The 26,830-nt window shown below is 49.3% G+C and overlaps 2 protein-coding genes across 5 annotated transcripts in view; one reads left to right on the forward strand and one right to left on the reverse strand.

Annotated features, from left to right (window-relative positions):
* The window catches only part of LOC135897488 (uncharacterized), a 46,607-nt gene extending 21,243 nt beyond the window's left edge, over window positions 1-25,364 (reverse strand). For 2 of the 3 annotated variants that reach the window (XR_011508420.1, XM_070525225.1), the window contains exons 1-3: window positions 24,252-25,364; window positions 21,957-22,334; window positions 8,652-9,017 (exon numbers count right to left, since the gene is read on the reverse strand). Coding sequence is in view for 1 of the 3 variants with exons in the window: in XM_070525225.1 (XP_070381326.1) it covers window positions 8,652-9,017; window positions 21,957-22,028 (438 nt within the window). In the remaining 2 variants the exon portion in view is untranslated. Of the gene's footprint in view, window positions 1-8,651; window positions 9,018-21,956; window positions 22,335-24,233 lie in introns of all 3 variants that reach the window. The other variant, XR_011508421.1, reaches the window with a different exon arrangement.
* Window positions 18,105-26,830, forward strand: part of LOC135897504 (uncharacterized) — a 33,489-nt gene continuing 24,763 nt past the window's right edge. For both annotated transcript variants that reach the window (XM_070525224.1, XM_065426147.2), the window contains exon 1: window positions 18,105-18,217. In XM_070525224.1, the coding sequence (XP_070381325.1) occupies window positions 18,167-18,217 (51 nt within the window). In that variant the 5' untranslated portion in view covers window positions 18,105-18,166. The remainder of the gene's footprint in view (window positions 18,218-26,830) is intronic.

The raw sequence follows: 26,830 nt of genomic DNA on the forward strand, positions 1-26,830 counted from the left end.
TAACTCTGTCAAGAAATTATTAAGGCATAAGCAACTTTTCTTATAGAATGATGTGTTACTCTTCAACCAATCAGGCAATCTTCAGTCGAAGCCTCAGCAGTCATGCAGGCATTACGGAATCAGGATGTAGACGAGCCGTATGTTAACATACTGAAAGATATCCATTTCGGCTCCTCAGCCACCGTAGTCCTCCATAAAGAAAGCAACAAAATCCCAATAGAGAAAGGCGTCAGGCAGCGAGATACGGTCTCTCCATTGCCATTCACAGCATGCTTACGTCAGGTATTCCGAGACCTGGATTGGGAAGAATTGGCGATAAAAGTTATTAGAGAATACCTTAGTAACTTGTGATTCGCTGATTATATATCCTTGCTTAGTAACTCAGGGGACCAATTGCAATACATGCTCACTGACCTGGAGAGCGGTGGGTCTCAAAAGTAGTCTGCGGGAAACTAAAGTAATGTTTAAGCGTCTCGGAAGAGAACAGCAGTTTACGATAGTTAGCGAGGCAGTGGGAGTGGTAAAGGAATACGTCAACTTAGGGCAGGTAGTGACCGCGGAGGTGGATAATGAGACTGAAATAATCAGAAGAATAACAAAAGGCTGGGGTGCGTTTGGCATCCATTCTGAGATCATGAACAGGAGCTTGCCATTATGTCTCAAAAGAAAAGTGTGCAACAGCTTTGACACACCAGTACTCCCCTCCGGGCAGAAACCTGGAGGCTTACGAAAAGGGTTCTACTTAAATTGAGGATGACGTAACCAGCTATAGAAAAAAGAATGATGGGTGTAACGTGAAGGGATAAGCGAAGAGCAGATCAGGTAAGGGAACAAACGCTACTTAATGAAATCTTATTTGAAATTAAGAAACGAAATGGGCATGGGCAAGACGTGCAGTGAGGGGGGAAGATAACCAATGGTCATTAAGGGTTACGGACTGGATTCCAAGAGAAGGGTAGCGTAGCAGGGGAGGGCATAATGTTAGGTGGGGGGATGAGATTAAGAAGTTTGCAAGGACAACGTGGGCACGATTAGTATATGACCGGGATAGTTGAAGTATGGGAGCGGCCGCTGCCCAGCAGTGGGCGTAACTAGGATGATGATGCTGGTGATGATGATGATGATTACCTGTCTGTCGTTGCCAAGCTTCGTGATAAGTTGCGAAACCGACAGCCCATGCAGCTAGTCCGTTTGCGAACTGCAAAAAATGAATGGCGTTTACTACAGTAATCTCCAAACGTGACCGCACAGCCGGGAGAAACTGAAGTACTTTGATGCCGTCGTCATCATTAGCCTGCGCCTATTTTTATGTCAACTGCAGGACGAAGACCTCTTCCAGCGACCACCAATTACTTCCGGTCTTGTACAAGTGATTCCGAGATGCAGCTGCAAATTTCTTCACTTCATCACCTAACCAATTTTTATCGTTCCGTCGAGTGCCCTTCCCTTCCTTTGGCAGCCATTCTGTAACTCTAATGCTCCATCGGTTATCTAATAGAACCGAGTGGCCCACCGAGCTCCATTTTTTTTTCTCCTAATGTTGGCTATCCCCTCTTGCTCTCTGGTCCACGCCGATCGTTTCCTGTCTTGTTTCCGCCTTGCATGTTTCGTTCCTTCGTTCTTCGTGCGGAGTTTAGGTTTTCTTGAACTACTTTGCTAACGTCCAACTTTCTTTCACATATGTTGGCACCGGTATAACCTAATGATTCCACATTTTTCTTTTCAATGGCAGTAGTAAGTTGCCAGTCAGGATTTTTAATGCCTCGCGTACGCATCCAACGCATTTTTATTCTTGCGTGAAATTACTTCTCATTGTCAAGATCCCGTGGGAACAATTGTTCTACATGAACGTACTCCTGTGTCAACGCTGACTGGCGATCGTGAATTCTTGTTCACTTGCCTCACTGTTCAACATAATCTTTGTCTGCTGCATCTTATTCTTCAACACCACTGTTGCATTGCCTCTGTTAAAATACTACATGAAATGTTTTCAATTCATACGCACTGTTGCCGAAGAATGCGATGTCATCTGTTAAGCTACGGTTGCCGAGATATTCACAATTGGTCTTCACTGCTAAGCCGCCGCTGTCTGGTACCTTGAGTACTTATATACGCATGCAGTGTATATATTATATATATATATATATATATATATATATATATATACCCATCATAGTTGCTCAGTGGCTATGGTGTTAGCCTGCTGAGCACAGGGTCGCGGGAACGCATCCCGGCCACGGCGGCCGCATTTCGATAGGGGCGAAATGCGGAAACACCCGTGTACTCAGATTTAGGCGCATGCTAAAGAACCCGAGGTGGTCGAAATTTCAGGGGTCCTCCACTACGGCGTGCCTCATAATCAGAAAGTGGTATTGGCACGTAAAACCCCATAATTTATGTATATATACATACATACGCATATACATACATACGTATATATATATTGTGACGAAGAAGATCGGCAGTCTGAAAAGCCCCATTGCCATCGCGTGGGTCGTACCCCGTTCGCTCGCTGGCTGCGCCCTACCTGCTGTTGCCGCGTTGGTCGCTGCTTCTCTACGACCCGAATAAACCCCCTTTACAATTGGTGGAGCTGCTGGGTACAACCGGAATTCTGGAACTTCGCAACCAGACACTGCAGCCTGTCTTCATTATGCCAGAAGAAGCACCACCGCAACCACAACCCGCTGCCCCGGTGACTACCGTGGTCTGCCCCGGCCCGCTGCGTCAACGCGACCCACCCATCTTCAGCGGTACCGAAGACCATGACGTAGAAGATTGGCTCGCTGACTACGACTGGGTGACCATCCACAACCACTGGGACGACACCAAAAAAGTGAATTACATATCGTTTTATTTGAGTGGTGTCGCCAGCGTGTGGCACCGCAACCATGAACGTGATCTCACGACGTGGCCAGCCTTCAAAACTAACGTGACGGAGGTATTCGGGCGCCCCGCCATTCGCAAGCTTCGCGCCGAGCAACGTTTGCGCAGTCGTGCGCAACAGTGCGGGGAGACATTTACAAGTTATATAGAAGATGTTGTCGACCTCTGCAACCGCGTTTACGTCACAATGGCTGATGCCGAGAAGATCCGCCATATCTCAAAAGGCATTGAAGACGACGCCTTCCAGATGCTGTTGGCGAAAAATCCGGCGACAGTCTCTGAACTCGTCAGTCTCTGCCAAAGCTTCGACGAACTCCGCAAACAACGCCTAGCCACCCGCCAATCTCCTCCTCAGGCGACTTCAATGTCGAGCTTGGCTGTTTCCCCGGATAATACGTCGCTACTGCTACAGATCAAGGAGTTCGTCCGTGAAGAGGTGGCTCGTCAGCTTTCTCTGATTCCCCTCACACACGGCCAGTCGAATTCTCCGTTGGCACCCGCTCTCCAATCTATCATCAAGGAGCAGGTAGCCGACCACATTCCACCTTCTCTCCAGCAGGCTCCGGTTGCCGCTCCCCTGACGTACGCCGAAGTCGCTTCGAGGCCTGCACCACAGACCTACGGTCCCCTTCGCCCGCCTTTGCGCCCGCCCGTATCCGCTCCGGTCCGGCAACTGGTGCAGTATGCACGACCTCAAGATCACTGGCGCACGGAAGATAATCGGCCGATTTGTTTTTATTGTGGCCGTGCTGGACACGTAGCACGTCACTGTCGCCTCCTTACCCCCAACGTCCCCAACAATGTGCGTCCATATGCGCCACGTTTCCACCAACGCCGCAACTATTCAGACACCTTTGACTCTCCTCCTGTTGTCGACACCGCATTCTCCGCTGCTCGCCGTTCCCCTTCTCCTCGCCGCCGCTCGCTTTCACCCATGCACCGGCGTCGGAGCCCTTTGCGCCAGGAAAACTAAATATCGCAGTTCAGGAGGCGAGAACTGCGGTGCCAGCGAAATGTATAAGGCCTCACACTTCCCCGAAGAACGTTATTGAAGTCGCAATAGAAGGAACTTTGACGCTCGCACTTGTCGACACCGGCGCTGCACTTTCAGCGATAGATGCCCGTATTTGCCGCAAGATCGGAAAAGTCACGACACCGCTTTCTGGACTGTCTCTTCGAACTGCCAACGCGCAGCACGTCGAGCCATCCGGCGCCTGCACTGCTCGTGTCGTCATTCAGGACGTCCTCTATATCATAGAATTCGTCGTGTTGCCATCATGTTCACAAGACGTCATATTAGGTTGGGACTTTCTCTCCACACATCATGCGATCATTGACTGCGCCCGCGCCGAAATCGAGCTGTTTCAGTTTTCGACTGATATTATCACTGACCGTAAGGACCATTGCCGCAAAATCTCTGTTTCAGAAGACACCATTATACCTGCCTGGTCTTCCACCCTTGTCAGTATCTCTTGTGACTATGCAGATGACGGCACAGTACTCTTCGCACCGTCTGAACTCTTAGTTCACCGCCGTTCACTACCACTGCCGTTCACCGTCCTCGAGTTCCAAGCTGGCGCCTCTCTCATGTGCGTCTCCAACCCATCGGCTGAACCAATTACTTTACGCCACCGTGAAAGCCTTGGCAGAGCAGAGCCACTGACTTCATCTTCAATATTTGACACGATGGACGACTCCACTTATATTGCTACTCTCGAGGAATCGCGTCCACAGACCCTACCGTGTTCTTTTACGCCAGCTATTGCCAGTGACCTTTCGACGACGCAGCGCGACGAACTTCTTCGCTTGCTCCACGGTTTCTCTTTCTCCTTTGATTGCCACGCAACATCACTCGGCCGCACAACGACTGTTTCGCACACTATCGACACTGGGAGCCACGCACCAATTCGACAGCGTCCCTACCGAGTATCGGCGACTGAAAGACAAGTTATCAATGACCAGGTGAACGATATGCTCAATCGCGGTGTCATCCAGCCTTCTAGTAGTCCTTGGGCATCACCACTGGTCCTAGTTAAAAAGAAAGACGGCTCCATACGATTTTGCGTCGACTATCGAAGGCTTAACAAGATTACCCGAAAGGATATGTACCTGTTGCCACGTATTGACGACGCACTTGACTGTTTGCAAGGAGCGGAGTTCTTTTCCTCCTTAGATCTCCGCTCTGGCTACTGGCAGGTGCCCATGGCGGACGCTGACTGTTCTAAAACCGCATTTGTAACACCAGATGGATTGTATGAATTCACTGTGATGCCGTTCGCTCTGTGCAATGCACCCGCCACCTTCGAACGCATGATGGACGGCATCCTACGTGGCCTAAAGTGGCATACTTGCCTCTGCTACCTCGACGACGTTGTCGTCTTTTCCCCTGATTTTCCGACCCATCTTCGGCGTTTACATCAAGTTTTGACCTGTCTCCGGAATGCTGGTCTCCAGCTTAACTTAAGAAAGTGCCGATTTGCAGCTCGAAAACTGACTATATTAGGCCACGTTGTCTCCAAAGAAGGCATTCTTCCTGATCCTGATAAACTTCGCACCGTATCCGAATTTCCGAAGCCCACTAATTTGAAAGCACTGCGCAGCTTCATTGGCCTATGCTCCTATTTTCGACGTTTCGTTCGCAATTTCGCTACAGTGATCGCACCACTTAACCAACTTCTTCAAGGCAACAATGAACTTTCTGGTTGGTCGGAAGCCTCTGATGATGCCTTTACGACTCTTCGTCACCTCCTCACGTCTCCGCCAGTCTTGCGCCATTTTGATCCAAGCGCACCTACAGAACTTCACACTGACGCCAGTGGTGTCGGCCTTGGTGCAGTGCTCGCACAACGCAAGAACACTAATGCCGAATACGTCGTCGCTTATGCTAGTCGTGCCCTCACGAAACCTCAGGCCAATTACTCAGTCACAGAAAAAGAGTGCCTAGCTATCGTATGGGCTCTTCAAAAATTTCGTCCATATCTCTACGGTCGACGCTTTGACGTGGTGACGGATCATCACGCTCTTTGCTGGTTGTCCAACCTAAAAGACCCGTCGGGCCGCCTCGCACGGTGGGCCCTCCGACTCCAGGAATACGATATCCGTGTCGTCAATCGTTCTGGACGCAAACACTCTGACGCCGATGCCCTCTCGCGCTCCCCAGTTACTTCAGACAGCAGCACTTCTACTTATAGACATGACACCTCACCACTTGACATCCTGGACATGGCATCGGAGCAACGAAAAGACCCATGGATCGTCATGATATTCGACTTTTTATCAAATCCTCCAGCAACTTCGGCACCTCGAGCATTACGCCGACAGGCGCAGCATTTCACAATCCGCGACGGACTGTTATACCGCCGCAACTACCAAAATGACGGCCGCAAATGGCTCTTAGTAGTGCCTCGCCATCTACGACAAGATTTATGCTCCGCTTTTCATTCTGACCCGCAGTGTGGTCACGGCGGAGTGTCAAAAACTTACACACGGCTTCGCCTACGATATTATTGGCGAGGGATGTACACCTTCGTCCACAAATACGTGCGCTCCTGCATTGCCTGCCAGCGACGCAAATGTGTCCCGCATCTCTCCACCGCACCTCTCCAACCACTTCCCTGCCCAGCTCAGCCATTTGACCGTGTCGGCATTGATATATATGGGCCTCTTCCATCTACTGGCGCTGGCAACCGATGGATTGTTGTCGCCGTAGATCATTTGACACGGTATGCTGAAACCGCCGCCTTGCCTGCCGCATCAGCAAAAGACATCGCCTCGTTCATACTAAACAACTTCGTTCTCCGCCATGGCGCCCCTCGCGAACTGTTGAGCGATCGGGGCCGCGTATTTCTCTCAGACGTCCTGCAGTCACTCCTATCTGAATGCCAAATTATTCACCGCACTATTACTGCTTATCATCCACAGACCAATGGCTTAACAGAACGATTCAACAGAACTCTTGGTGACATGCTATCAATGTATGTTGCATCTGACCCCTCCAACTGGGATCTTGTACTTCCGTTCGTCACTTACGCATATAACACTGCCTCTCAAGCCACTACTGGATTCTCGCCATTCTTCCTGCTTTACGACCGCCATCCCTCCAGCACCATTGATACTGTTCTCCCGTACCAGCCGGACCCTGCTGAATGCTCACCTGTTTCTGCGATTGCTCAGCACGCCGAGAAATGTCGACAACTGGCCCGTTCTTTGACGTCTGCTCAACAGTGCCGCCAAAAAGAGCGCCATGACCTCAATCCTCCCCCTTACTCTTTCCCCGTCGACTCACTCGTGTGGCTTTGGGTCCCGCCTGTTGCTGCTCCTGGCCTTTCGTCCAAGCTCCTCCCGAAGTACCACGGGCCCTACCGCGTGGTTGCACAAACATCACCAGTGAACTACGTGGTCGAACCCGTATCGCCATCTCCCGATCTCCGTCGACGAGGGCGAGAGACTGTACACATTGACCGGCTGAAGCAGTACTACGATCCGCCCACCTCTTCCTAGATCGCCAGGATGGCTACTCTTCAATTCCGGGGGTGATTGTGACGAAGAAGATCGGCAGGCTGAAAAGCCCCATTGCCATCGCGTGGCTCGTACCCTGTTCGCTCGCTGGCTGCGCCCTACCTGCTGTCGCCGCGTTGGTCGCTGCTTCTCTACGACCCGAATAAACCCCCTTTACAATATATAGATATCTGCTTTTGTATATAAAGCATTATATCTACTATTGTGTATTCCTTTTCTGATGAACCGTTATTTTCTGTTCCATAGGTCTTTCTTTAACTGTTCGCCATTCATGTTGAGGTCAAGCCCTGCCTTGGATATGGTGTCCGGGCCTCTGTCAAGCTGCAGACCTGAGCTTTTAGCCCTATCAACCACAAAACTTACTTTGGAAAATAAAGAATTTGAATTTGATTTTGACTAATGAACAGAATTCACCCTGTGACGTGTACTGGAGCGCTCCGTTCATGTCGCGATTTGCGCACCGGCACCGGAAAAGCCAGGAGAGAGCCGATGTATTTGTTTTTTGAATTTGCGGCGTGCTCGCACCGCGCAGCGCTGCCGCGTTCACCGATTATCATCACGAACTTTTCTACAAGATATACGTGAGTTAAAATGTGTAAAGAGAATGTCAGAGGTTGTTTAGGGGCCCTTTTATTGAATATTAGACCCGCCGTGGTTCCTTACTGGCAATTTTCTACTTTTGTTGTGGAAAACCAAAGCAGCCGCGGAATCTTTGCAGACATTTCCTAAGATATTCAAGTATGTGTCTTGTACTCCTTAATTTCACTGTGCTTCCATGACTGCTGATATCTCTACTGAATCAAGTCGTGTTTCTTAATGAATGAAAGGCATATACAGAGATTATGTGTACTCCAAATGTTCCTAATTGACTGATTTATGACGAGCATCTGGTCGATTATAGAATATCCCTTCGTTGAGCCCGCGGGTTCTCTTGGTTGAATGAAGTTAAGTGTTTCCCTGATTATGCTGGAAATTATCTCGGTTCAATGCCGAAAGCAAGCTCATGTGCCTGTATTTCCTCAATTCTTTATTGGTTTATGCTGTCGTAAGCTATAGAAACTCGGTATCCAATATCACAGAACCGTCCATTGCAAAACGAGTAAAAACACTTAAAATGTTTACAGAATGGCCCTGTATTTACGTTGTTAATGCATTGTTTCCCTCGACAAGACATATTATAATTATTTGACTATTGAGCAAGTATTTGCGACAAATGTAGGTCACAAGCATGTTGCAGAAATACGTACGGTGATATTGTCGCTGTCAACGATGGCTTGTAGGTATGTTGAACAGGCGATGATCACAAGCGATCCTACCATGACCACGGCCGCCAGAGCTGCATGGGGATTAGGGTGGTGGTACGGGCCCAGAATTAGGAGGGTGGCCAGTGCTGTCGTGGAGACCGGGTCGGCGTGCCCCACGAAGAAGCACGCCCAACCGTACAGGGCCTGTGCTGGCTGTGGTATCCCCTGCTGCTGCTGTCGGTAGATTTCTGAGGCCCAGAACCAAAGCAGCAGCCGGGTTAGCCCCCTGGCAACCAGCATGGCCACCCAGGTTTCCGGAGAGCCCCAGTGGCCCAGGCACGCGGAGATGGTCGGAAATGGTGGCCTTGTCTGAGAATGACAAGAAACAAAGAAAATGTCCATATCCAAGTAGAAAATACACTTCGGACTAACAAAAATGAAATTGTAAAGAAACAGTGCTGTTTAGTGTTGCTGCAACTCTGTCGAGGCACATGCACTATTCGAAGAACAAAACAGACAACAGCCCAAGTCTCAAACCAAGGAGGCCCTCTGTTTATTGTCAGCGCACTGCTTTATGAATTTTGGCGGGCAAAGCGGACATCGCTCATTGTAACGCTGGTTGGGTTCGATGCAACGCCACAAGCGCCGGGCTAACTTAGTATTGCGTGCGTACACGCTCGGGCCAAAAACACGGAGCTAGAAAATCACATTCGACGGAGTAGCTGCTCGTCACATGTAAGACTTTAACCTGGAAAGTTATCGTGCAACCTTGCGAGGCACGTTTACTCCGCTTGTGTCCTAACAGATTGTACGTGGTTCACAAGGGGTACACAGCTATTCTTCAAAAGGGAGCCGAAAATGGTACAACCGTAGTGTTGACGGTACTTAGTCGCGTACAGATGTGTACTCCTAATAAACGCGCCAGAATTTCATCTGCATAAGTACCCTTCCCTTGAACAAGCGTAAATGAGGATGTTATAATATAAGGTGGAACTCGCCAAAGCAAGACGGGTGGCTATGAGACGCCCTGGGAGGTCTCCAGGCTAAGCTTGACCACCTGAGGTTCTTTAAAGCTCCCAGAAAGCAGGTGACACGACACGCACGACAAGAAGCTGCTCAACAGCGGGATAGACAGAGGTAGCCACCACAATGGTTAAAGAAAGGCGGAACGGTCACTGCAGTCGAAGAAGCGGGTCTTTCCAAAGTTGCACTTACTCCAATGATTGGCGGTAGGAGGAGGTCATCCTTCTTAGTTCTCGCATTCTCCACGCACCAAATGTACCGGTATATCAACGAAACTTCCAGAATGATATAACCAAAATAGGTCCACATGATTTGATGATCGTCGCCTATTCACGACCTATTCTTCTTCTCGTTTTCCTTCAAATGTTGCCACGTTCCCACGAGCGGGGGCTGACCATGGTCCTCAGAGGAAACAAAATACAAAATTCTAGCTACCCGGTAATTTATTGAACTGTACTATTCACATTTATGTAATCGTAAATATACCTTGTTTTCTGTTGCCGTTTCACTAATATTGGTCATAACAATTATGACGAAGATGTCATATTATGAACATTACGCGATTCACTGTTAATAATGAGGTAAATGTGCATAACATGACAGTCTACCAGTCGCAATGATGTACTCATGTACTGTCTGTCACACCTCCTTTCAATCTCGACCAAGGGTATTTGCCCTAAATGATAGAATGTCAGTCTCGGAGAGAACGCCCATACGTGATAGGGGCTGCTCTAAGCAGATCTTTCCTTGGGAATTATATATGCGGCAAAGTACGAGGAAACGCTCCAGTAATTCTACACTCCCACATGATGCAGGAACATGTGATAGTGCGTACCTACACTTAGTCATGTGCAGGTGTAGTTGCGGTATTCGACATCGTAATATTGTAATGAAAACTTCTCATTGGCGAGAGGGACAAGACCGGACATTTCAGGGTTCGCAATCCCATGCAGGAAGGAGGAGCTCATGTTTTGTACCTAGGACTTGTCGTGATCGCAATCTTGTTACCACTAGCAGAGCAAGGCTGGGAATAAAGAAACCCACTGGCCTACCAAGGGCTGCCTTTGCCATTCCGTATGTCGTCTCATTAAGGGTAGTCCAAAATGTTCAGATATCTACAAAAACAAAATATCTTTAACATGATGCGGAATAACCCTAAGGTACCGCTACATCTAAGCGTTAGTGGCACATACCCACTCTGGGGGATCCTCCTAATGTTGGCTCCTCTCCAATACGCAGAATTGACCAAGAGGCGGCAGATTTAACTATGTTCGCTAGAATCAACACAAAAATTACCTTTGTCTGGTGGAGCGTGGGTTCAATAAATATAATTACGAAATTAGAAGAAAGCTACACAAACTGCACGTACCCACCGTGGGGGCATCGGCCAAGAATTTGGTGGTTTGAAGAAAATGGATGAGAAAAATCTAGAATAAAATACGAGGGGAAGACTAATTCTCCTCGCTCTTCAAAAGTGAGAAAGCGATCGTGCTAAAATGAATCCATAGATAAATCAATATTGATGATAATTCATCCTTTAGGAAGGTGCCTGATTGGTATCAAGAATAAAGGTGTTTCATCGATGCGCGAACAATCTTGTGGCTGCACCCTTACGTGGGAGCTCCCACCGAAAGTAACACGGGGACGTCCAGGCTGGGACCAAGCTTGTCTATAGGGACCTCGAGCAACCTTCTTTCCTGATAAAGTCATCGTAATGCAAAGTGGTGAATTCTTTAGGGCTTCCCGCATTGTGTACACAAAGTAGATGGCGCGAAACGATCCTTGTGTGTGTCGGAATTTAGTGTCGGGGTGCGGCAGCGTAACCTCTTTAGTGCAACCTCTATTCTGCGTGCTGGGCTCCACTTGAACCTGACTCTTAATGACAGGGCTAGCCTGGCGGTGTACAGAGGTGAAAGCAGAGGCGAAACGCTTCCTCAACGGGTTGACGATGAGTTCTACCATAGTGGGAAAGAGGAATTGGAGCAGCGTCTACAACAATGCGCAGAACAATTTCGCGATTATGTAGAAAAATAGAGCAAGGTTTCCTCTTTCCGGTGATATAAATTTGTTTGAGAACAAGCCATGTTGTCTATTTCTAAAATTCATGAGAACCTTCTTTCTGAACCAACCCTCGTATAACGTGGCTTCAAAAATTTCCAGTACGCTTAGGTATCGCCTTTAGGAGGGAAACAAAATCGCATCCAAAAATCCCCGAGTGCTTCGCAAGCTTCCCGTCAATGGGGATATATGGGCAATGAGATGAAAGAAAAGTTTCGAGGTTGTAGAAGTAAACGGGCGAGCGCGATGGTGTGGGCTGGCGACTTGCTAGTCACGCAGTCGCTTTTTCGGGAGGCCCACGGGTGCTCAGGAGGCCATTGTAGGCAGTAATGAAGAATGTCCCCTAAGGGAACCTCAAAATAGCATCGCCGCCAATAACAGAAAAAGCTCTCCATGCAATAAGCTACATAAACATGCGGAGTGCCAGAAGAAAGGAAAAGTGGGTAGAGATTGAGGATCAGTTAAATAGAGAACAAATAAGGTTGTCTGCGGTTTCAGAAACGCACCTTAGAGACTCGGAAGAGCCGCCAGTGATTGAGAATTATGTTTGGAAAGAGTGCAAGAAAACCAGTTCGGAAATAAAGGGAGAAAATGCCGGAGTGCTGATGCATGGGGGAGGAAAATAGAAAAGAGCAAATTTGGAATGTCAAGATCATCTTTCGTTGTCATGTACAAGGCGTGGAAAGAAGACTTGGCTGGGCGTAAGGTATTTCTGGCCGGAAGTTATTGCGCACAGAAGAATCAAGCGTTAGTGGAATGCATAAGCGCTGATATTAGGGGTTTCGGGAATGGTGCTGAAATTGTCCTATTAGGTGACATGAATGCCCACCTACAGGATTTAGATGGCTATAACGACAACAACAGGAAGTCAATGCTAGACCTTTGTAAGCAACATAACCTCGTTATCGTGGATACAGGGCCTAAGTGTGAAGGGCAGTGGGGGCAACTCTCGCTGAAGCGGGAAACTGGCCGCCCTCACTTCGCGCTCGGAAACAAGCGCTTCACCACATCGAGCGTCTGCAACGGTCGCCACAGGGTCAGCGTCTCGTGTGCCGCCTCCACAACCTCGAGGTCTCGGGCATGGGCCAGCGTGCCACCGAGTTCAGCACTCGCATCGCCTCTTTGCCTCAACTCCTCCCCCTGCCGCCTTGGCCGCACGCCTCCCCGCTCCTCGACGTAAACATCACCGTCCCGGGCGTCAAGAGCAAGCGACAAACAGCACTGTGTGCCATGCAGCAGGAGACGGCGGCATTGACCTTCGAACATCTACGCGACCGACTCTTAGTGTTCACTGACGGATCCGTGTCCAGTGACGGTTCCGCCGCTGCCGCGTGCACGGCACCGGACATTTCTGCGTGTCGACAGTGCCGCCTTCGTTTTCGTGCCTCGCCGACAGTCGCCGAACTCGCGGCGATTGACCTCGCGGCTGACCTACTTCTTCAGCAGTGCGGTGTCTCGTCTGCCGCGAGACTGTCGGACTCGCGTGCGGCTCTGTGCATGCTGAGGAAGGACTATGCTGGTCTTCCGCTTGTGCAGCGCGTGGGATCCAAACTGCGCCATCTCGTAAATCAGGGCTGCGATTTGGCATTGCAATGTGTCCCCGCGCACATCGGCCTGCCCGGAAACGAAGCGGCCGACGCCCTCGCGAAGCAAGCTCTTTCGACTCGCTTCCCCCTCGCTAGCTCTGTCACCCGTTTCGACGTGGCCAAGATGGCGATACTGCGCATCCTCCGCGCGCAGCACCCGGATCCGCGCGTTGCTGCAGGTACGGCCCCTCGCCTCCTGCCCCGCGCGGGTGTCTCCCGCTGGGACCACTCGTTTCTCCTTCGGCTGCGCATCGGCTGCTACAACACGGTCGCCAGAATGCACAGACTGCACGGAAGAGGCAGCCCCGCGTGCTTGGATTGCGGCGAGGAGGAGACCCTTGAGCACCTTCTGCTCCGCTGCCCGGCCTTCGATGTTGAGCGCACTGCGCTCTTTGCATCATACCGTCGGGTGGGACTGCCCTGTGACTCGGAGGGAGCACTTCTCTTTCCGGCAGCCCACCCTGCCATTGTCAAGAAAGTGCTTCCTGCCCTACTTGACTTTTGTTCTGACACGCAGCTGAGAGCGCGGCTGTAAGCCCCGCATTGCTTCTTGAACCTTCTTGTTATTCTTTTTCCGCCCTCCTTTCCTTCTCTCCCTTATCTTTTTCTCCCCACTCCCCTTCTCCTGTGCAGTGCGGTTGAGGTGTCTTCCTCTGAGAGACAGTTACGGCACTGCACTTCTCTCTTCCTCTCCTTCAAAAATCCCTACACACACACACACACACACACACACACACACACACACACACACACACACACACACACACACACACACACACACACACACACACACACACACACGTGGGAAGTGGGAAACCGGCAATGAACCATTGATTACTGTCTGATGACGGAAGCAATTCATGATAAGTTGATAAAAGAAATGGCTGTGGCTTGGCTAAGGTTAAGCCCAGGATGCGAAGCATACTAGCCTTTATTTTAACGCGACAGCATTAAGGAGCTCGTGTCGCAGAAAAGCCGATGTCGTCGGCATCGGCTCAGGCGTGCGGCGCTTGCTCAGGCACACATTTCGTTGTCGCGCCGAACGCTGCGTTGCTCGACGCTCACCGCGTCCGATGCGGGGCGCGTAGTCGCTGCGCCGTAGCAAAGCCACCTAGAAACAGTCTCTGTAGCACGCCGCCACCTTCGCTTCTCATTCCAACGAGCAGCTCTGTCTCCAGGAGGCATCTCACCTCGTGAGTGTCTAGCAGAGGCAAGCGCAGCTGCTTATATACCGCCGCGACGCCGCGAGCGACGGTGCGAGTTGGAGCCCCGTTTCTCCTCTGCCATGACGTCATGGTGTCACGTGGTAATGAAGGCGACACCGCCGCGCCTGAGGAGCTGGGTTGAGCTCTAGTAATATGCTTCGCATAAAATGTTCTTTCATGAGGAAGGGTATAGCAGCATAGGGAGTGAGCATAAACGCATCATTTTGAAAATGGGATGTGTAGTTGGGAGAGAGAGCAAGGAGTGTGAAATGGCCAGTCCAAATTTGAACGCTGAACAAAGAACAAATATAGTCACTAGTGTAGAGGAAGAACTTGGTGAATGACCAAGTAAAGGGTGGGAATATAGTGAGCCTCTAAGTGTAATAACTACAGAAATAGGGAAAGAGAGAAAACACTATGGTTGGAAAGGAAAAAAGAAACCGAAAAGCTGGTGGAACAGGTGGATACGAGAAGCGATTGCCGAACGACAGAAAGCATCCCGAGAGAACAGGCAGGCAAAGAAGGCGCAGTTGCCGCAGGATGAAGTAGCCAGTAAGAGCGAAATCTACCGGGTGAAAAAGTCTATGGTCCATATACTGGTGCAAGCAAAGATAAAACGTGAAAGTGAACGTTGGTTGTCAGGAATACGTGAGAAAGAGAAGGCCGCACCTAGAATATTTTAGAACTCCATAAAGCTATTAGGCAGGAAGTCAACATGAATACAACATATCCTAGACGAAGATGGAAACAGACTGGAAGGAGAAGCGGCAACAAATTACATCTGAAAAATAGCAGCCGAATCTTACCAAGTAAATCACGAGGTTTTATTTGAAGAAAAAAAGAGCATGAAAGAGACCCAGGTGGGAAAGGAGCTGGTGCTGACAAATTTCAACTGGAAGAAAGCCAAAGAGAAAATTCCCAAGCGCACAGCCACAGGGCTAGACGAGGTTCCCGTTAGGCTGATAAATTAACTAGGACCAAGAAGTAAGGAAGCTCTGGGGAAAGCTGTGAAAAAAACTTTAAAAGATAGATGAATACCAGACATGTGGCTACAAATTAGAATGAATTTAATTTATAAAGGTCAGGGGGAGAAAGGTAGGTTTCACTCGTATAGACAGTTGACGATTACGTCGCTACTGTACGGGTTTGCAACGCAGGCAATTAAAGTTCTAAGCATACACAGAGAGTAATGGCATTTTTAGAGAGCTTCAAGATGTCATCGGAATAGGTAGGCGTCTCGACGATAACATATTGGGCCTTACTCAGTCTTTTTAAATATAAAGAGAAGAAAGGATACCGTTCTATGTGGACTGTTTAGACATTACAGGAGCGTATGACAACGTAGACCGCAATATTTTCTTGAATATTCTTGAAGCAGTGGACTTAGGCAATGATTGTCTACAGCTATTTAGAAAGATTTGCCTAAAATACCGTTTGCTTTGAATGGGAAGGGATAAGGAGCGAAGAGAAAGTTGATATCAACTAGGGACTGAGCCTGGGGTGCCCTTTATCCTCACTCTTCTTTATGATGTACATGGTGACGACTGAAAGGGCAGTGGTAATATCGGGCTTAATCCCTTACACAAACAGGCGGTCGACAGTAGTAAAACAGCAGCTTGCAGGTTTGTTTTACGCAGATGACATTGTGTTGCTAGCTAACAAGTGAAGTGATATGCAGCGTCTGGCTCACATTTGTGGACAGGAAGGCGAGATCTGAGGACTGAAATTAAGCGTTAAAAACGAGATGTTATGGAATTCCTCGAAAACAGTGAACATACGGTTTAGTTAGAGGGTCAGAAAATACCTCGCGTAAATAAATATCAATACCTTGGCATATAGATAAATGAATGCTATAGATATGTGGAAATACACGAAAAACTATTGTGGCAAAAGGGACCAGAAATGTTGCCATAAAGTAACACACAGCGCTGTGGGGATGAAGTAGGTATGTGGTGCAGCTTGGTATGCAGAAAGGTGTAATGGTTTCAGGACACACATCTGGAAACGTGGTTGTTTGCGTGAAATCCCGAGTACAATGTGGTCTCGATGGCAACCAAAGGTCAGCGGGACGCCTGCATTGGGCGCCTACGCGAAGACTACAAATGATGTCCAGAGTGATATGGGCCGGACAAGTTTTGAAGTGAGGGACGCTCACGGAAATTGATTATAAAAAACAAGTGGAGAATATGGAAGAAAGTAAATCAACTGGCACAGTATTCAGGTATTTGTACAAGAAAAACATTGATTCACAGTGCTGGAAAAAGGAAGCTTACCAGCAACTATGCGGCCTGTAAGGTGAGCAACACACCAACAAAGAACGTAAAGAAGAAAATCAGAGAGGCTGAGATAATCTCATGGGTGGCGGAATTTCAAAAGAAACCTGCGTGAGTAACTGCTTAAGGAGAAGAAAAGAAAATCAGGAAAGAACATTGTATTATAACTCAAAAGGAAGCTCACTACTTTTCGAAGCGAGATCAGGATGCCTTAAAACGCGCACCTATACAGAGAAATATAAGAACGAAGAAGAATCTGTTTGCTACGCTAAAGCTAGGAAAACGACGGGGCATGTTTTGTTGTAATGTCGAGATATCTCCCCAGTGGTCGATTTAGGCCCCACTGGCCTTCTTGAAGCCCTTGGGTTGAGCGAGAGCAGGGGAAAAGTAAGTATGTTCGCAATAGAGATTACTAAAAGGCGAATGAAGATTGGTGAAAATAGGGATACGACACACAACGAAGGCGTACAAAGACAAAGTTCATAATAGGGGTTCACAATCTTTGGTTATAGGAATTGGTCATTTGTGTCGTTGTTCTATTACTTTTTTATTCTTCCTCTTCTTTTTTTGATATAAGGCAGAGCTTTATGGCGCAACTCACTGCCCCGTTCCAACGGGGACACTCACAGCATCCATCCATCCTTCCATCCATCCATCCATCCATCCATCCATCCATCCATCCATCCATCCATTGATCCATCCATCCGAAGTCGTGGGTTCTCGCAGGTCGACTAATCGGCAGCATTCACCGTGTGATGGGAACTGGAGCGCTCCGTTCACATCGCGATATGCGTCACTGCGCTCTCTATTGTTGCCAAGCTGCGTGATAAGTCGTCAAACCAACAAGTCATGCAGCTAGTCTGTTTGCAAACTTTAGCCAATGGATCGCTTTTACTGCAGTAATCTTCAAACGTGACCGCACCAATGTGAGAAGTTTTTCGACGCCATCGTCATCATCAGCCGCCGCCTATTTTTATATCCACTGCAGGACGAAGATCTCGTCGAGAGAGCACCAATTACTCCGGTCTTGGGCTAGCTGATTTCGAGTTGCAGCCAGCAATTTGTTCACCTCATCACCTCACTTAATTTTATGCTGTCCTCGAGTGCGCTTCTTTTCATTTAGCAGCCATTCTGTAACTATAATGGTGCACCAGTTATCTGCAACACTGAATGCAGCAAATGGCACAAGAAGATTTGGGGACGCTCCCGTTCCAGGGGGCGCTCCCAATCTAAGGGAGGCACTCGTTCCAGAAGGCACTCTCGTTTCTGAGCCGGATCCAGATGCTGGTCCAGGGGGGCGATCCACCTCCATGTGCCAAGTAGCAGGAGGACATGTCCGGTTCCAGAGGTCCCGATCTCGGTATCGCCAGTCCATGGGCCAGCCAACCGGGGCAGATCGAGTTCGCAAGGGAGCTACGGAGCAGGTAACGCTTGGTTCGCCGCCAGAGCACAGCAAATTCAGCGAAAGGCTTGCACAACTCGAGCATGAGAATATAAGGATGAGGGGCGCAATAGCTGGCCTCACGTCTGAGATGGCAGAGTAAGAAGGCAGGAGGTAAGCAGCCTGCCAGACAGACGCCCCAGATGCTAGACAGACGCCTCAGTCGGCGGACACAACTATGGCAGAGGAATGCGAGACGTAGAGGTCCACCAAAAGGAAGGCCGTACTTAGCAAGCAGGACAAGGCTTCAGGTCGGGCTAAACTGAAATTCCTGTGATACTCTCTTCAGTCAGCGAGACCATGAAGCATCTTAGCGAGACAGCCTCGCACCTTCATGGCAGTATGTTGGCCAGGGAGGAGAGATATAACCAGCAATTTGGCAAGATTGAGGTGTTCTTAGAGTATGTGGCAACTCCAATCGTGGGACTGAGCGCTCTCTCACTCCCGGCGGCAGTCGCAGCAGGTCAGAATGCCCGGATACCTCAGAGGGCCAATTCAGTCGCGCAGTAGCAACAATAACAATAACACGATGGCCATGCAGACTAACTCAATCAGGATATGGCAGTGTAACTGCAGGGGGTTTCTGCACAAAAGGGCTCCCTTGCAGCAATATATTCGCTCGCACTTGGACAAGCCCCACGTAGAACTCTTGCAGGAGGCACTAACACCATCGCGCTGCCCGGATACCGGTATGTGGTGAAGCACGAAGAAGGAAGATGAGCGGGCGTACTGATAAGCAACAAGCTAACCCACATCGTTTACGACCTCAGGCTGGTGTCGAGCAAGGTTGAATGCGTAATGATAGAAATAATGCCCGGCCCGGCGAACAGAGAGAGCATCTTTCTTCTGAACGTGTACAGCAGACCCTGGGATCTGAGGCAACGCTCCAAATTGCCAGAGGTGACCCCCCCCCCCCTGGTTGTGGCGGGTGACTTCAGCGCTCCGTTTCATGCGTGGGGCAGCGCCACCCGTATGACAGCTGCAAAGGGGAGGACCTATGGCGAGAGGCGATTAACCTGGACCTGATGTTGGTCAGGGACTCTGCTTTGCCGACCAGGTGTGGTAGGTCGTCTAGCAGGGACATGACTCCGGACTTCACTTTCGTCAGGGGAGTGGTGGAGGTGAAATGGACGAACCTTAACATAGACTTTGGCAGTGACACTACGTCTGGGCCACCGCTCTTCGGATCGAGCAGGACCGGCAACAGAAGTCCCGGTTCACCGACTGGGACCCGCAAACTGAGAGAGCAGCGGACCGGGGAAGAGAGGCCCGACCTAGAGAGATGGATTGCACAGATTAGCGAAGATACTGAGTTCGCCACCAAGAAGCTTAGTACGGACCTCCCGGTGGCGAAGATGGACAGCAGGCAGGCCCACGTATCCGAAGACAAGCGATTCCTTCTGGCTATGTGGAAGAGTCAGCGGCTCATTCGAAGGCTCCGCAAGATTGCCTAGTTCAACAGAAGCATCGAAGAGCACTGCAAGGTCCTTTCCAGGCCGCAGTGGGACGACGTATCTCGACTGATGGCCAGATGCGGAGCGGGGGCTCCTGGAACCTCCTCAAATATCTGCTGGATGTGACCAACACCAAGTCGAACCAGCGCAGCGCGCTGGGAAGAGTGCTGCACGGAGTGGGTGAAGAATCCTCGGACGAGGTAGTGATGGCAAGGTTGAGCGAGAAGCATTTGCCGGTAGCCTCCGGTCCGGCGCCCCCCGTCCTTGTATATGGGGGCGTCGCGAATCCGAATATGGATGCCGAGTTTGGTATAGAGGAGATTCGACGGGCCCTGCACGATTTAAATGGCAGGTCGGCCCCGGGTCCCCATAGAGGTACAAACAAGGCATTTAGGAGCTTCGACAAGCCGGTGGAGTACCTGACAGATTTCATCAACCACATGTGGAAAAACGGAAGAGTACGGGAGATGTGGAAGATGGCTACCACCGTCATCATCCCCAAGCCGAGCAAGCCCCCCTGTCTCGACAACCTTTGACCAATTTCACTCACTTCGTGCGTTGACAAGGTGGCCGAACACGGAATCTTGAACGCGGCCACGCAACACCTGGAGGACCGGGATATTTACCCGCGCAACACGCAAACAAGGCAGACACTCGGGTTACCCCAGGTCGGGGCATAACCTAACCCCGCACTGTTACACACAATCTATCCAGAGATGCAATCGACCAATATTTTCGAGTTATGCTCAGACGGAGCTAAATTACAACCCATGCTCGGGCGATTGCGCGCGCTAGGCGACGGCGACTGCGTCACGTCGTCCAAATGGGAGGCTGCTTCTTGAAGCACCGCTGTGGGCTGTCGCTCGGGCCTGCGACGCAGCAGAGAGGCTCGGCCTTTCTGTACCGACGTGAGAGTGGTGCCTACGTACTGACGCGTGTTCCGAAGGACTAGAATAAAGTTTTACCATACTATACCATACTAAATGGTCTTTCCAGCTCCATTTTTTTCTCCTAATGTCAACTAGAATATCGGCTAACCCCTCTTGCTGCCTGGTTCACGCCGCTCGCTTCCTGTATTTTAACGTTACGCTTCATATTATTCGTTCCATACCTCTTTGTGCGTACCTTAGCTTTTTCTCGAGCTTCTTTGTTAACGTCCAAGTTTCTGCCACATATGTTGGCCCCGATATACTCCAACGATCCCACATTTTTCTTTTCAATGACAGGGGTAAGCTTCAAGCCAGGATTTGTTAAAGCCTGCCGTACGCACACCAACCCGTTTTTATTCTGTAAATTTCCTTTCCATATTCAAGATCCCCTGTAAGTATTTGCCCGACATAAACGTGCTCCTCCTGTACAAACTCTCGACGCTCATTCCCGATAATGAATTATTGTTCGCTTGCCACGCTATTTAACAGTAATTTTGTCTCCTGCATATTAATCTTCAACCCTACCCTTGCACTCTCTCTGTTAATGTCCTCAATCATTTGTTCCAATTTATCTCCAGTGCTGCAGAACAGGATAATGTCATCGGCAAAGCTAAGGCTGCCTAGATGTTCACCGTTTATCCTTACTCGTAAGCCATTCCAGCCCGATAGCTTCAATACTTATAAGCGTGCCCTGAATAGCAATTGTAATATTGTGACGCCCTGCCTGGCCCCATTCCTTATAAGGAATCTTCTCTTCTCCTTATTGAGAACCAAGGTAGTCGTGGTATATTTGCAGATATTTCGCAAGATACGTATTCATGTATGCGTGCTGCACTCCTTGATTGTGCAGTCCTTCCATGCCTGTTGGTATTTATACTGGATCAAATGCCTTTTTATAATCAATGAAAGCCATCTATAGAAATCGAGTGTGCTGCAAATATTTCTTAATTAACTGATTGATGACAAGCATGTGAGCGATTGTAGAATATGCCTTCATGAAGCCAGCGTGTTCTGTTTGTTGAATGAAGTCTAGTGGTTCGCTGATTCTAATGGAAATTAGCTTGGAGAATATATTGTTCAATACTACAAGCAAGCTCACGGTGCTTAATTCTTCACTTCTTTATCAGTTTATACGATTGTAAGCTATAGAAACTCAGTATCCATTCTCACACAACTGTCTATTGCCAAACGAGAAACAATCGTTAATTCTTTTTACAATGGCCTTGTATTTACGGCGTGAAATGAATTGTTTCCCTGCACGTGACATGTATAATTATTTGACTATTGAGCAAATATTTGCCACAAATGTAGGTAACAAGCATGCTGCGGAAACACGTACCGTCACGTTGCTCGCATCGACTTGCATCTTCACGAAGGTTGACGCTGTGAGGACGGCCACGGTCCCCACCATGACATCCGCGGTGAGGGCGCCGTGCGCTTCGGTGTACTCGCGGGGGCTGACCACAGGTAGGGTTGCCAGTGCTGCCGATGCCACAGGGTCGGCGTAGCCAACGATCGCATAGCGCAACCCATGGAGGGCATGGGCAGCCTAGGGATGCCCCTGCTGCTGTTCGCGGTAGATCTCAGCCTCCCAGAAGTACAGCAGCAGCCTGGACCTTGCTGCAGCAGCAGCCCTTGCGGCGAGCGTCCCTACCCAAGCTTCACTGTTGCACAAGTGGCCGAGGAAGGCTGACATGGTCGGCTCCGGAAGCCTTGTCTGAGAATGAGATGGAGCCAATATAATGTCATAACCAATTATAAAATACACTTCTGACGAACAAACATGAAATCGGAAAGAAATACTGCAGTGTAGTGTCGCTCAGTTCAGTGCATTGTCCTTAAAAGCCCCAGAGGGGGTATTACATAAGGGTAGGGTTTTCCCCTACGTTATCTAAGTTCCACGTTATCTATGCATCATTAGCTACATGCAGTGTAATCACTGAAACGCTGTTGGAACAAAGACAGGCAAGCGATGTCAACTATGTCAGCAGGAAGGCCGTTGCAGTCTTTAGCTGCTCGACCAATGAACGAGACGGAAACATGAGCGGTTCGGGCACGCGGGCTTGCGACTTGCTGCGGATGACTGGCGCGGTGAGAGATGCCTGCTGTGGGAACGATGCATGCGACGCGTGATGAAGGGTGCTGAAAAACAACTTGTGATGGAGCTTAAGAATAGCAATGCGTCGGCGATTACATAGTGGTGTTAATCCGGATTCTGCGTTAAGTACAGAAATGCCGACTTAGTATGAATATTGCAAGAGAATGAACCTAGTAGCGCGGTTCTAAACAGTTTCAAGTCAGTTGATAAGACATGCTTGATGTGGGCTCCAGATTGCAGATGCATATTCCAGTTTTGCCCGAACAAGGAAATCGTATCCAAGCAATTTTACGTTTTGTAGAGCCTGGCGGATATTACGCTTTTAAAAGCCTAGTCTCGTATTAGCAGAGGATATAATGTTAGAAATCTGTTTATGCCAGGACACATCATTACACACAGTGATACTTAGGTAGTTATATGACTCGACTAGTTCGAGAGGCATGCTTCCCATTTGGTAAAGAAACACTAGGGGATTACTGCTACAAAGCACTTTGTTGGCACAGACGCACTGTTGGAAGAACACAACAGACAACAGTCCAAGTCCCACACCAAGGAGCCTCCCTCCCACCCGTTTATTGTCCCCGCACCCCTTTATATATGCTGACGGGCGATGACGTCACCATTGAGCTCGGACGCCGCAGCAGTCGTGCAACGCGGGCGATGGTCAGTGGAACTCTACTTGTGACGCCGAAGCAATTATTTGCTTTGGTTAGCGTTATACCTTCTTTTTCCAGCTTTTCCAATGTCTTTTTTTTTCTCAAGACTCTGGTCATTTTCTGCTTTCGTGCTCCCAGAAATTTTAAATGTTACCGATTAAAGTGACAACGCCCGGCATGCGAGCCAAGATTTTGAACATTCGTTTCTCAAAGTACTCAGGCGCCCATGTGATACCAAGAGGCAGCCCTTAGGAACAGTGTCTTCCGTATAGCGTAATGAAAGTGGTCAACAACCTGCTCCCGCTAGAAAATTTATTTTGTTAAAGCCAGAATTCATGTCTACCTTGAAAATACTGTCGCACCACTTAACCTCAGCGTCTCATCCACCGTTGGCAGAACATAACGTTCCCTCAGGACACTGCGGTTTAGGTGGGTCAAAGCAACACAGATTCGTACTGCTCCTCATGGTTTCCATGCAGGAACCATTCCAGCGCACAATTCTGAAGGCCCTTCTACTTTTCTTACTACGCCTGTCTTTCCATGTAAACCAACGCATGCTTAACAGCATCTCTCAACGGAAAGAGGAACGCGGCGTGTCACATGAACCTCGTAGGGCACACAGTTTGGCTTCAAGCGGATGGTATACTCTCCCGATAGAGTACCTAGTCCACGAAACAGCTGGGGGTAGCGATGCTCCCAAATTCCTGAAGACGCTATGCAGTCCCCAAATTTACCTACCCCGGACCGTTCTGTCTTAGGTGGTTAAAATCTTTAGTCGATTCCCGTTTGGTCCCGTTAGAACCATGCCCGGTTTATTTAACTTGGATGGTATCCCAGGGAATGTTAAAGGAACCACACATACCTCAGCGGCCGTGCCTACCTTGGTGGAGTGGCGTTCCATTAATAGACGCATCAATGATCTTGGCACTCGCGGAGTAATTGTCAACGGCACCGAGAGAATACAAGGCATTGTCTTTATCAAGTGAAGACGGTCCTATCTTGCTGGATCTGAAACCGTCCTTGTGACAGACCACGCTGGAGTGTCCCTTCACGTTGCAGTGGTAACACTTTGCTGCCTTCGCCGCGCACGCAAGCCTTGGATGCGACGCTTTCCCGCATAACGGACACCGCTGCGTTTTGCCTCGAGTTGCAGTGCCCTACACTTGGTGCGCTAGATGCCCATTTCAAAGAGGTTGCGAAGACGCGCTCTTCTTTTCGAAAGCGTCCACGTCTGTTTCCATTCTCATTATGGACGAACCGACTTTGTTTCGCAACTGCTGCTGTTGCTCGTGTACTGTTTGAGACAGGCCTTGGCGATGGCGCTTGCCAGCGTGAGGTCGGCGTCCACTTGCAGTGTCTCAGAGAGCTTCGCGTCCTTGAGGCCAACGACAAAGAGGGCGCGAATCATTCCAAAAAGTCCCGAAGTCACACCTGGCTGTAAGCGCGTGCAGAGCTGTGAAGAAGTTCTCGACGAATTCGCCATGATTCTGGCCTCTACGGCGAAAGCAAGCGCTTTCATAAAGAGAGTTGCGAGCAGCCACGAAGTGCTTATCAAACTTGCCTTTTGGTTGCCTCCTATTTCTGGCCGTCGTGTTCCGGCAAGCCGAAGGTGTTTGAAATACCGTGATTGCTTGTCCATTGTGTAAAGCAGAGTCCGCTCTTGAGCTTCCTCGCTGCGCTCATTCAAACCCGGCGCAAACCGATAGTCGGCGAATTCTTGCGACCATGCTGGCCATTCGGACGTTCTTTCGAAGTTGAAGTGTGAAGGCGGCTGGACGGCGGGCATTCTGCAGGAAGGCGGTCTTGAGTCCTCCCCAGGCATGGTGGTGCTGTCGTGCCTCTTTGTAGAGAGCTCCACACTGAAGAAGAAGCACAACGTGAGGCTGCTTTCCTGACATTAGTTGGAAACTTGTGGCGTCATGTAGCGTTGCTGCCACTGTGTCGAGGCAAACGCACTCTCGGAAGAACACAACAGACAACAGTCCAAGCCCGAAACCAAGAAGGCCCCCCCGTTTGTTAGCGCACCCTTTTATATATCCTGGCGGGCGGTGACGTCACCAGCGAGCTCGGACGCCGCAGCAGTCTTGCAAAGCGGGCGACGCTCAGTGGAACGCCGCAGCACTTTGATGCGTTCCGGTGCGCGTTCATTGGAGCGCTGGTTGCGTTCGATGCAACGCCACATGCAGCGGGATAACGTAGTATTGCGTGCGTATACGCTCAGGCAAAAGACGCAGAGCTAAAAAATCTTATTGGATGAAGTATCTGCTTCTAACATGTCTAAATTTAACCTGGATGGTTATCGTACAGCCCTGCGAGGCGCGTTTACTCCACTTCTGCCCTGACAGAGTGAACGTGCTCCACTAGAAGTGCACAATAATTCTCCAAAAGGGAGCCGAAAAGGGGCCAACCATAGAGTGTTGCCGGTAATTCCTCACGCACAGCTGTGCACTCAAAATAAGTGTGACAGAATATCATCTCCATAGATACCTCTCCCTTGAACAAGTGTAAAAGTGGAGATGATAGGAGGAGGCCTAACGTGGCAAAGCAATACGGTTGGCTATATGACGCCGTATGGGAGGCCTGCGGGTTAAGTTTGACCACCTGGGGTTTTTTAAAGATCACCGAAGGCAGGTGACACGACACGCGCGACCAGAAGGGGCTCAACAGCGGGATAGACTGAGGTAGCCACCGCAATGGTTAAAGTAAAGCGGAACGGTCACTTCAGTCGAAGTGACCGTTCTGGCTCATTGCAAGATGGTTCATTGCATCTGGTTTGCAATGAACATCTGGTTAATTGCAAAAAGAGCAGATGCTAGTTACGGACAAATCAGATATATGGAGGCAAACATTAGGCAGGGGATTCTACAACGAAAGCTTGTTAAGGTCACCTCGCATTGTCGTGAAAGGCATTGGCGCATTGGCGTGAAATTGCGGAGAGCTTATTGCAGAATTGGAAAAAAAAACTTTGCAATAGTTTTACGTTATAGAGCCCCATTTCTTGACGTTACGGGAAAAAGACAGTCCGTCCAACCAGGACTCGAATACAGACAAATAGGATTGCCAGATTTGGTGTTAAATATTGATAACCCGCGATGAGGAGAAAAATGCAATATCATCAGCATAAAGATAAAGTTGCACATCCTGATCAACTGGGATAGCCGATAACCAAATATTAAGTAAGAGCGGTGAGATTACAGATGCTTGCGGTACATCTCTCGTCTGTTTTTATGTACCCAATGTAACCCCACCTTTAAAGCAAAATAATTGTCCATCGGTAAGCAACTCTTCTATCCCGGCCACTAGATAATCGGGAACAGCACAACTCGCTAATCTAGAAAGTAAAATTCAATGCTCGACATTGCCATATGCCTTCCCAATGTCTAAAGTTACCAAAACTTAAACTTCTCCTTGCAAGTCGAATGCGGCTTTCTAAATCAACGTGAGCTGACCATGTCGAAC

Source organism: Dermacentor albipictus, chromosome 9 (assembly GCF_038994185.2).
Source record: "Dermacentor albipictus isolate Rhodes 1998 colony chromosome 9, USDA_Dalb.pri_finalv2, whole genome shotgun sequence".
NCBI lineage: Eukaryota > Metazoa > Arthropoda > Arachnida > Ixodida > Ixodidae > Dermacentor > Dermacentor albipictus.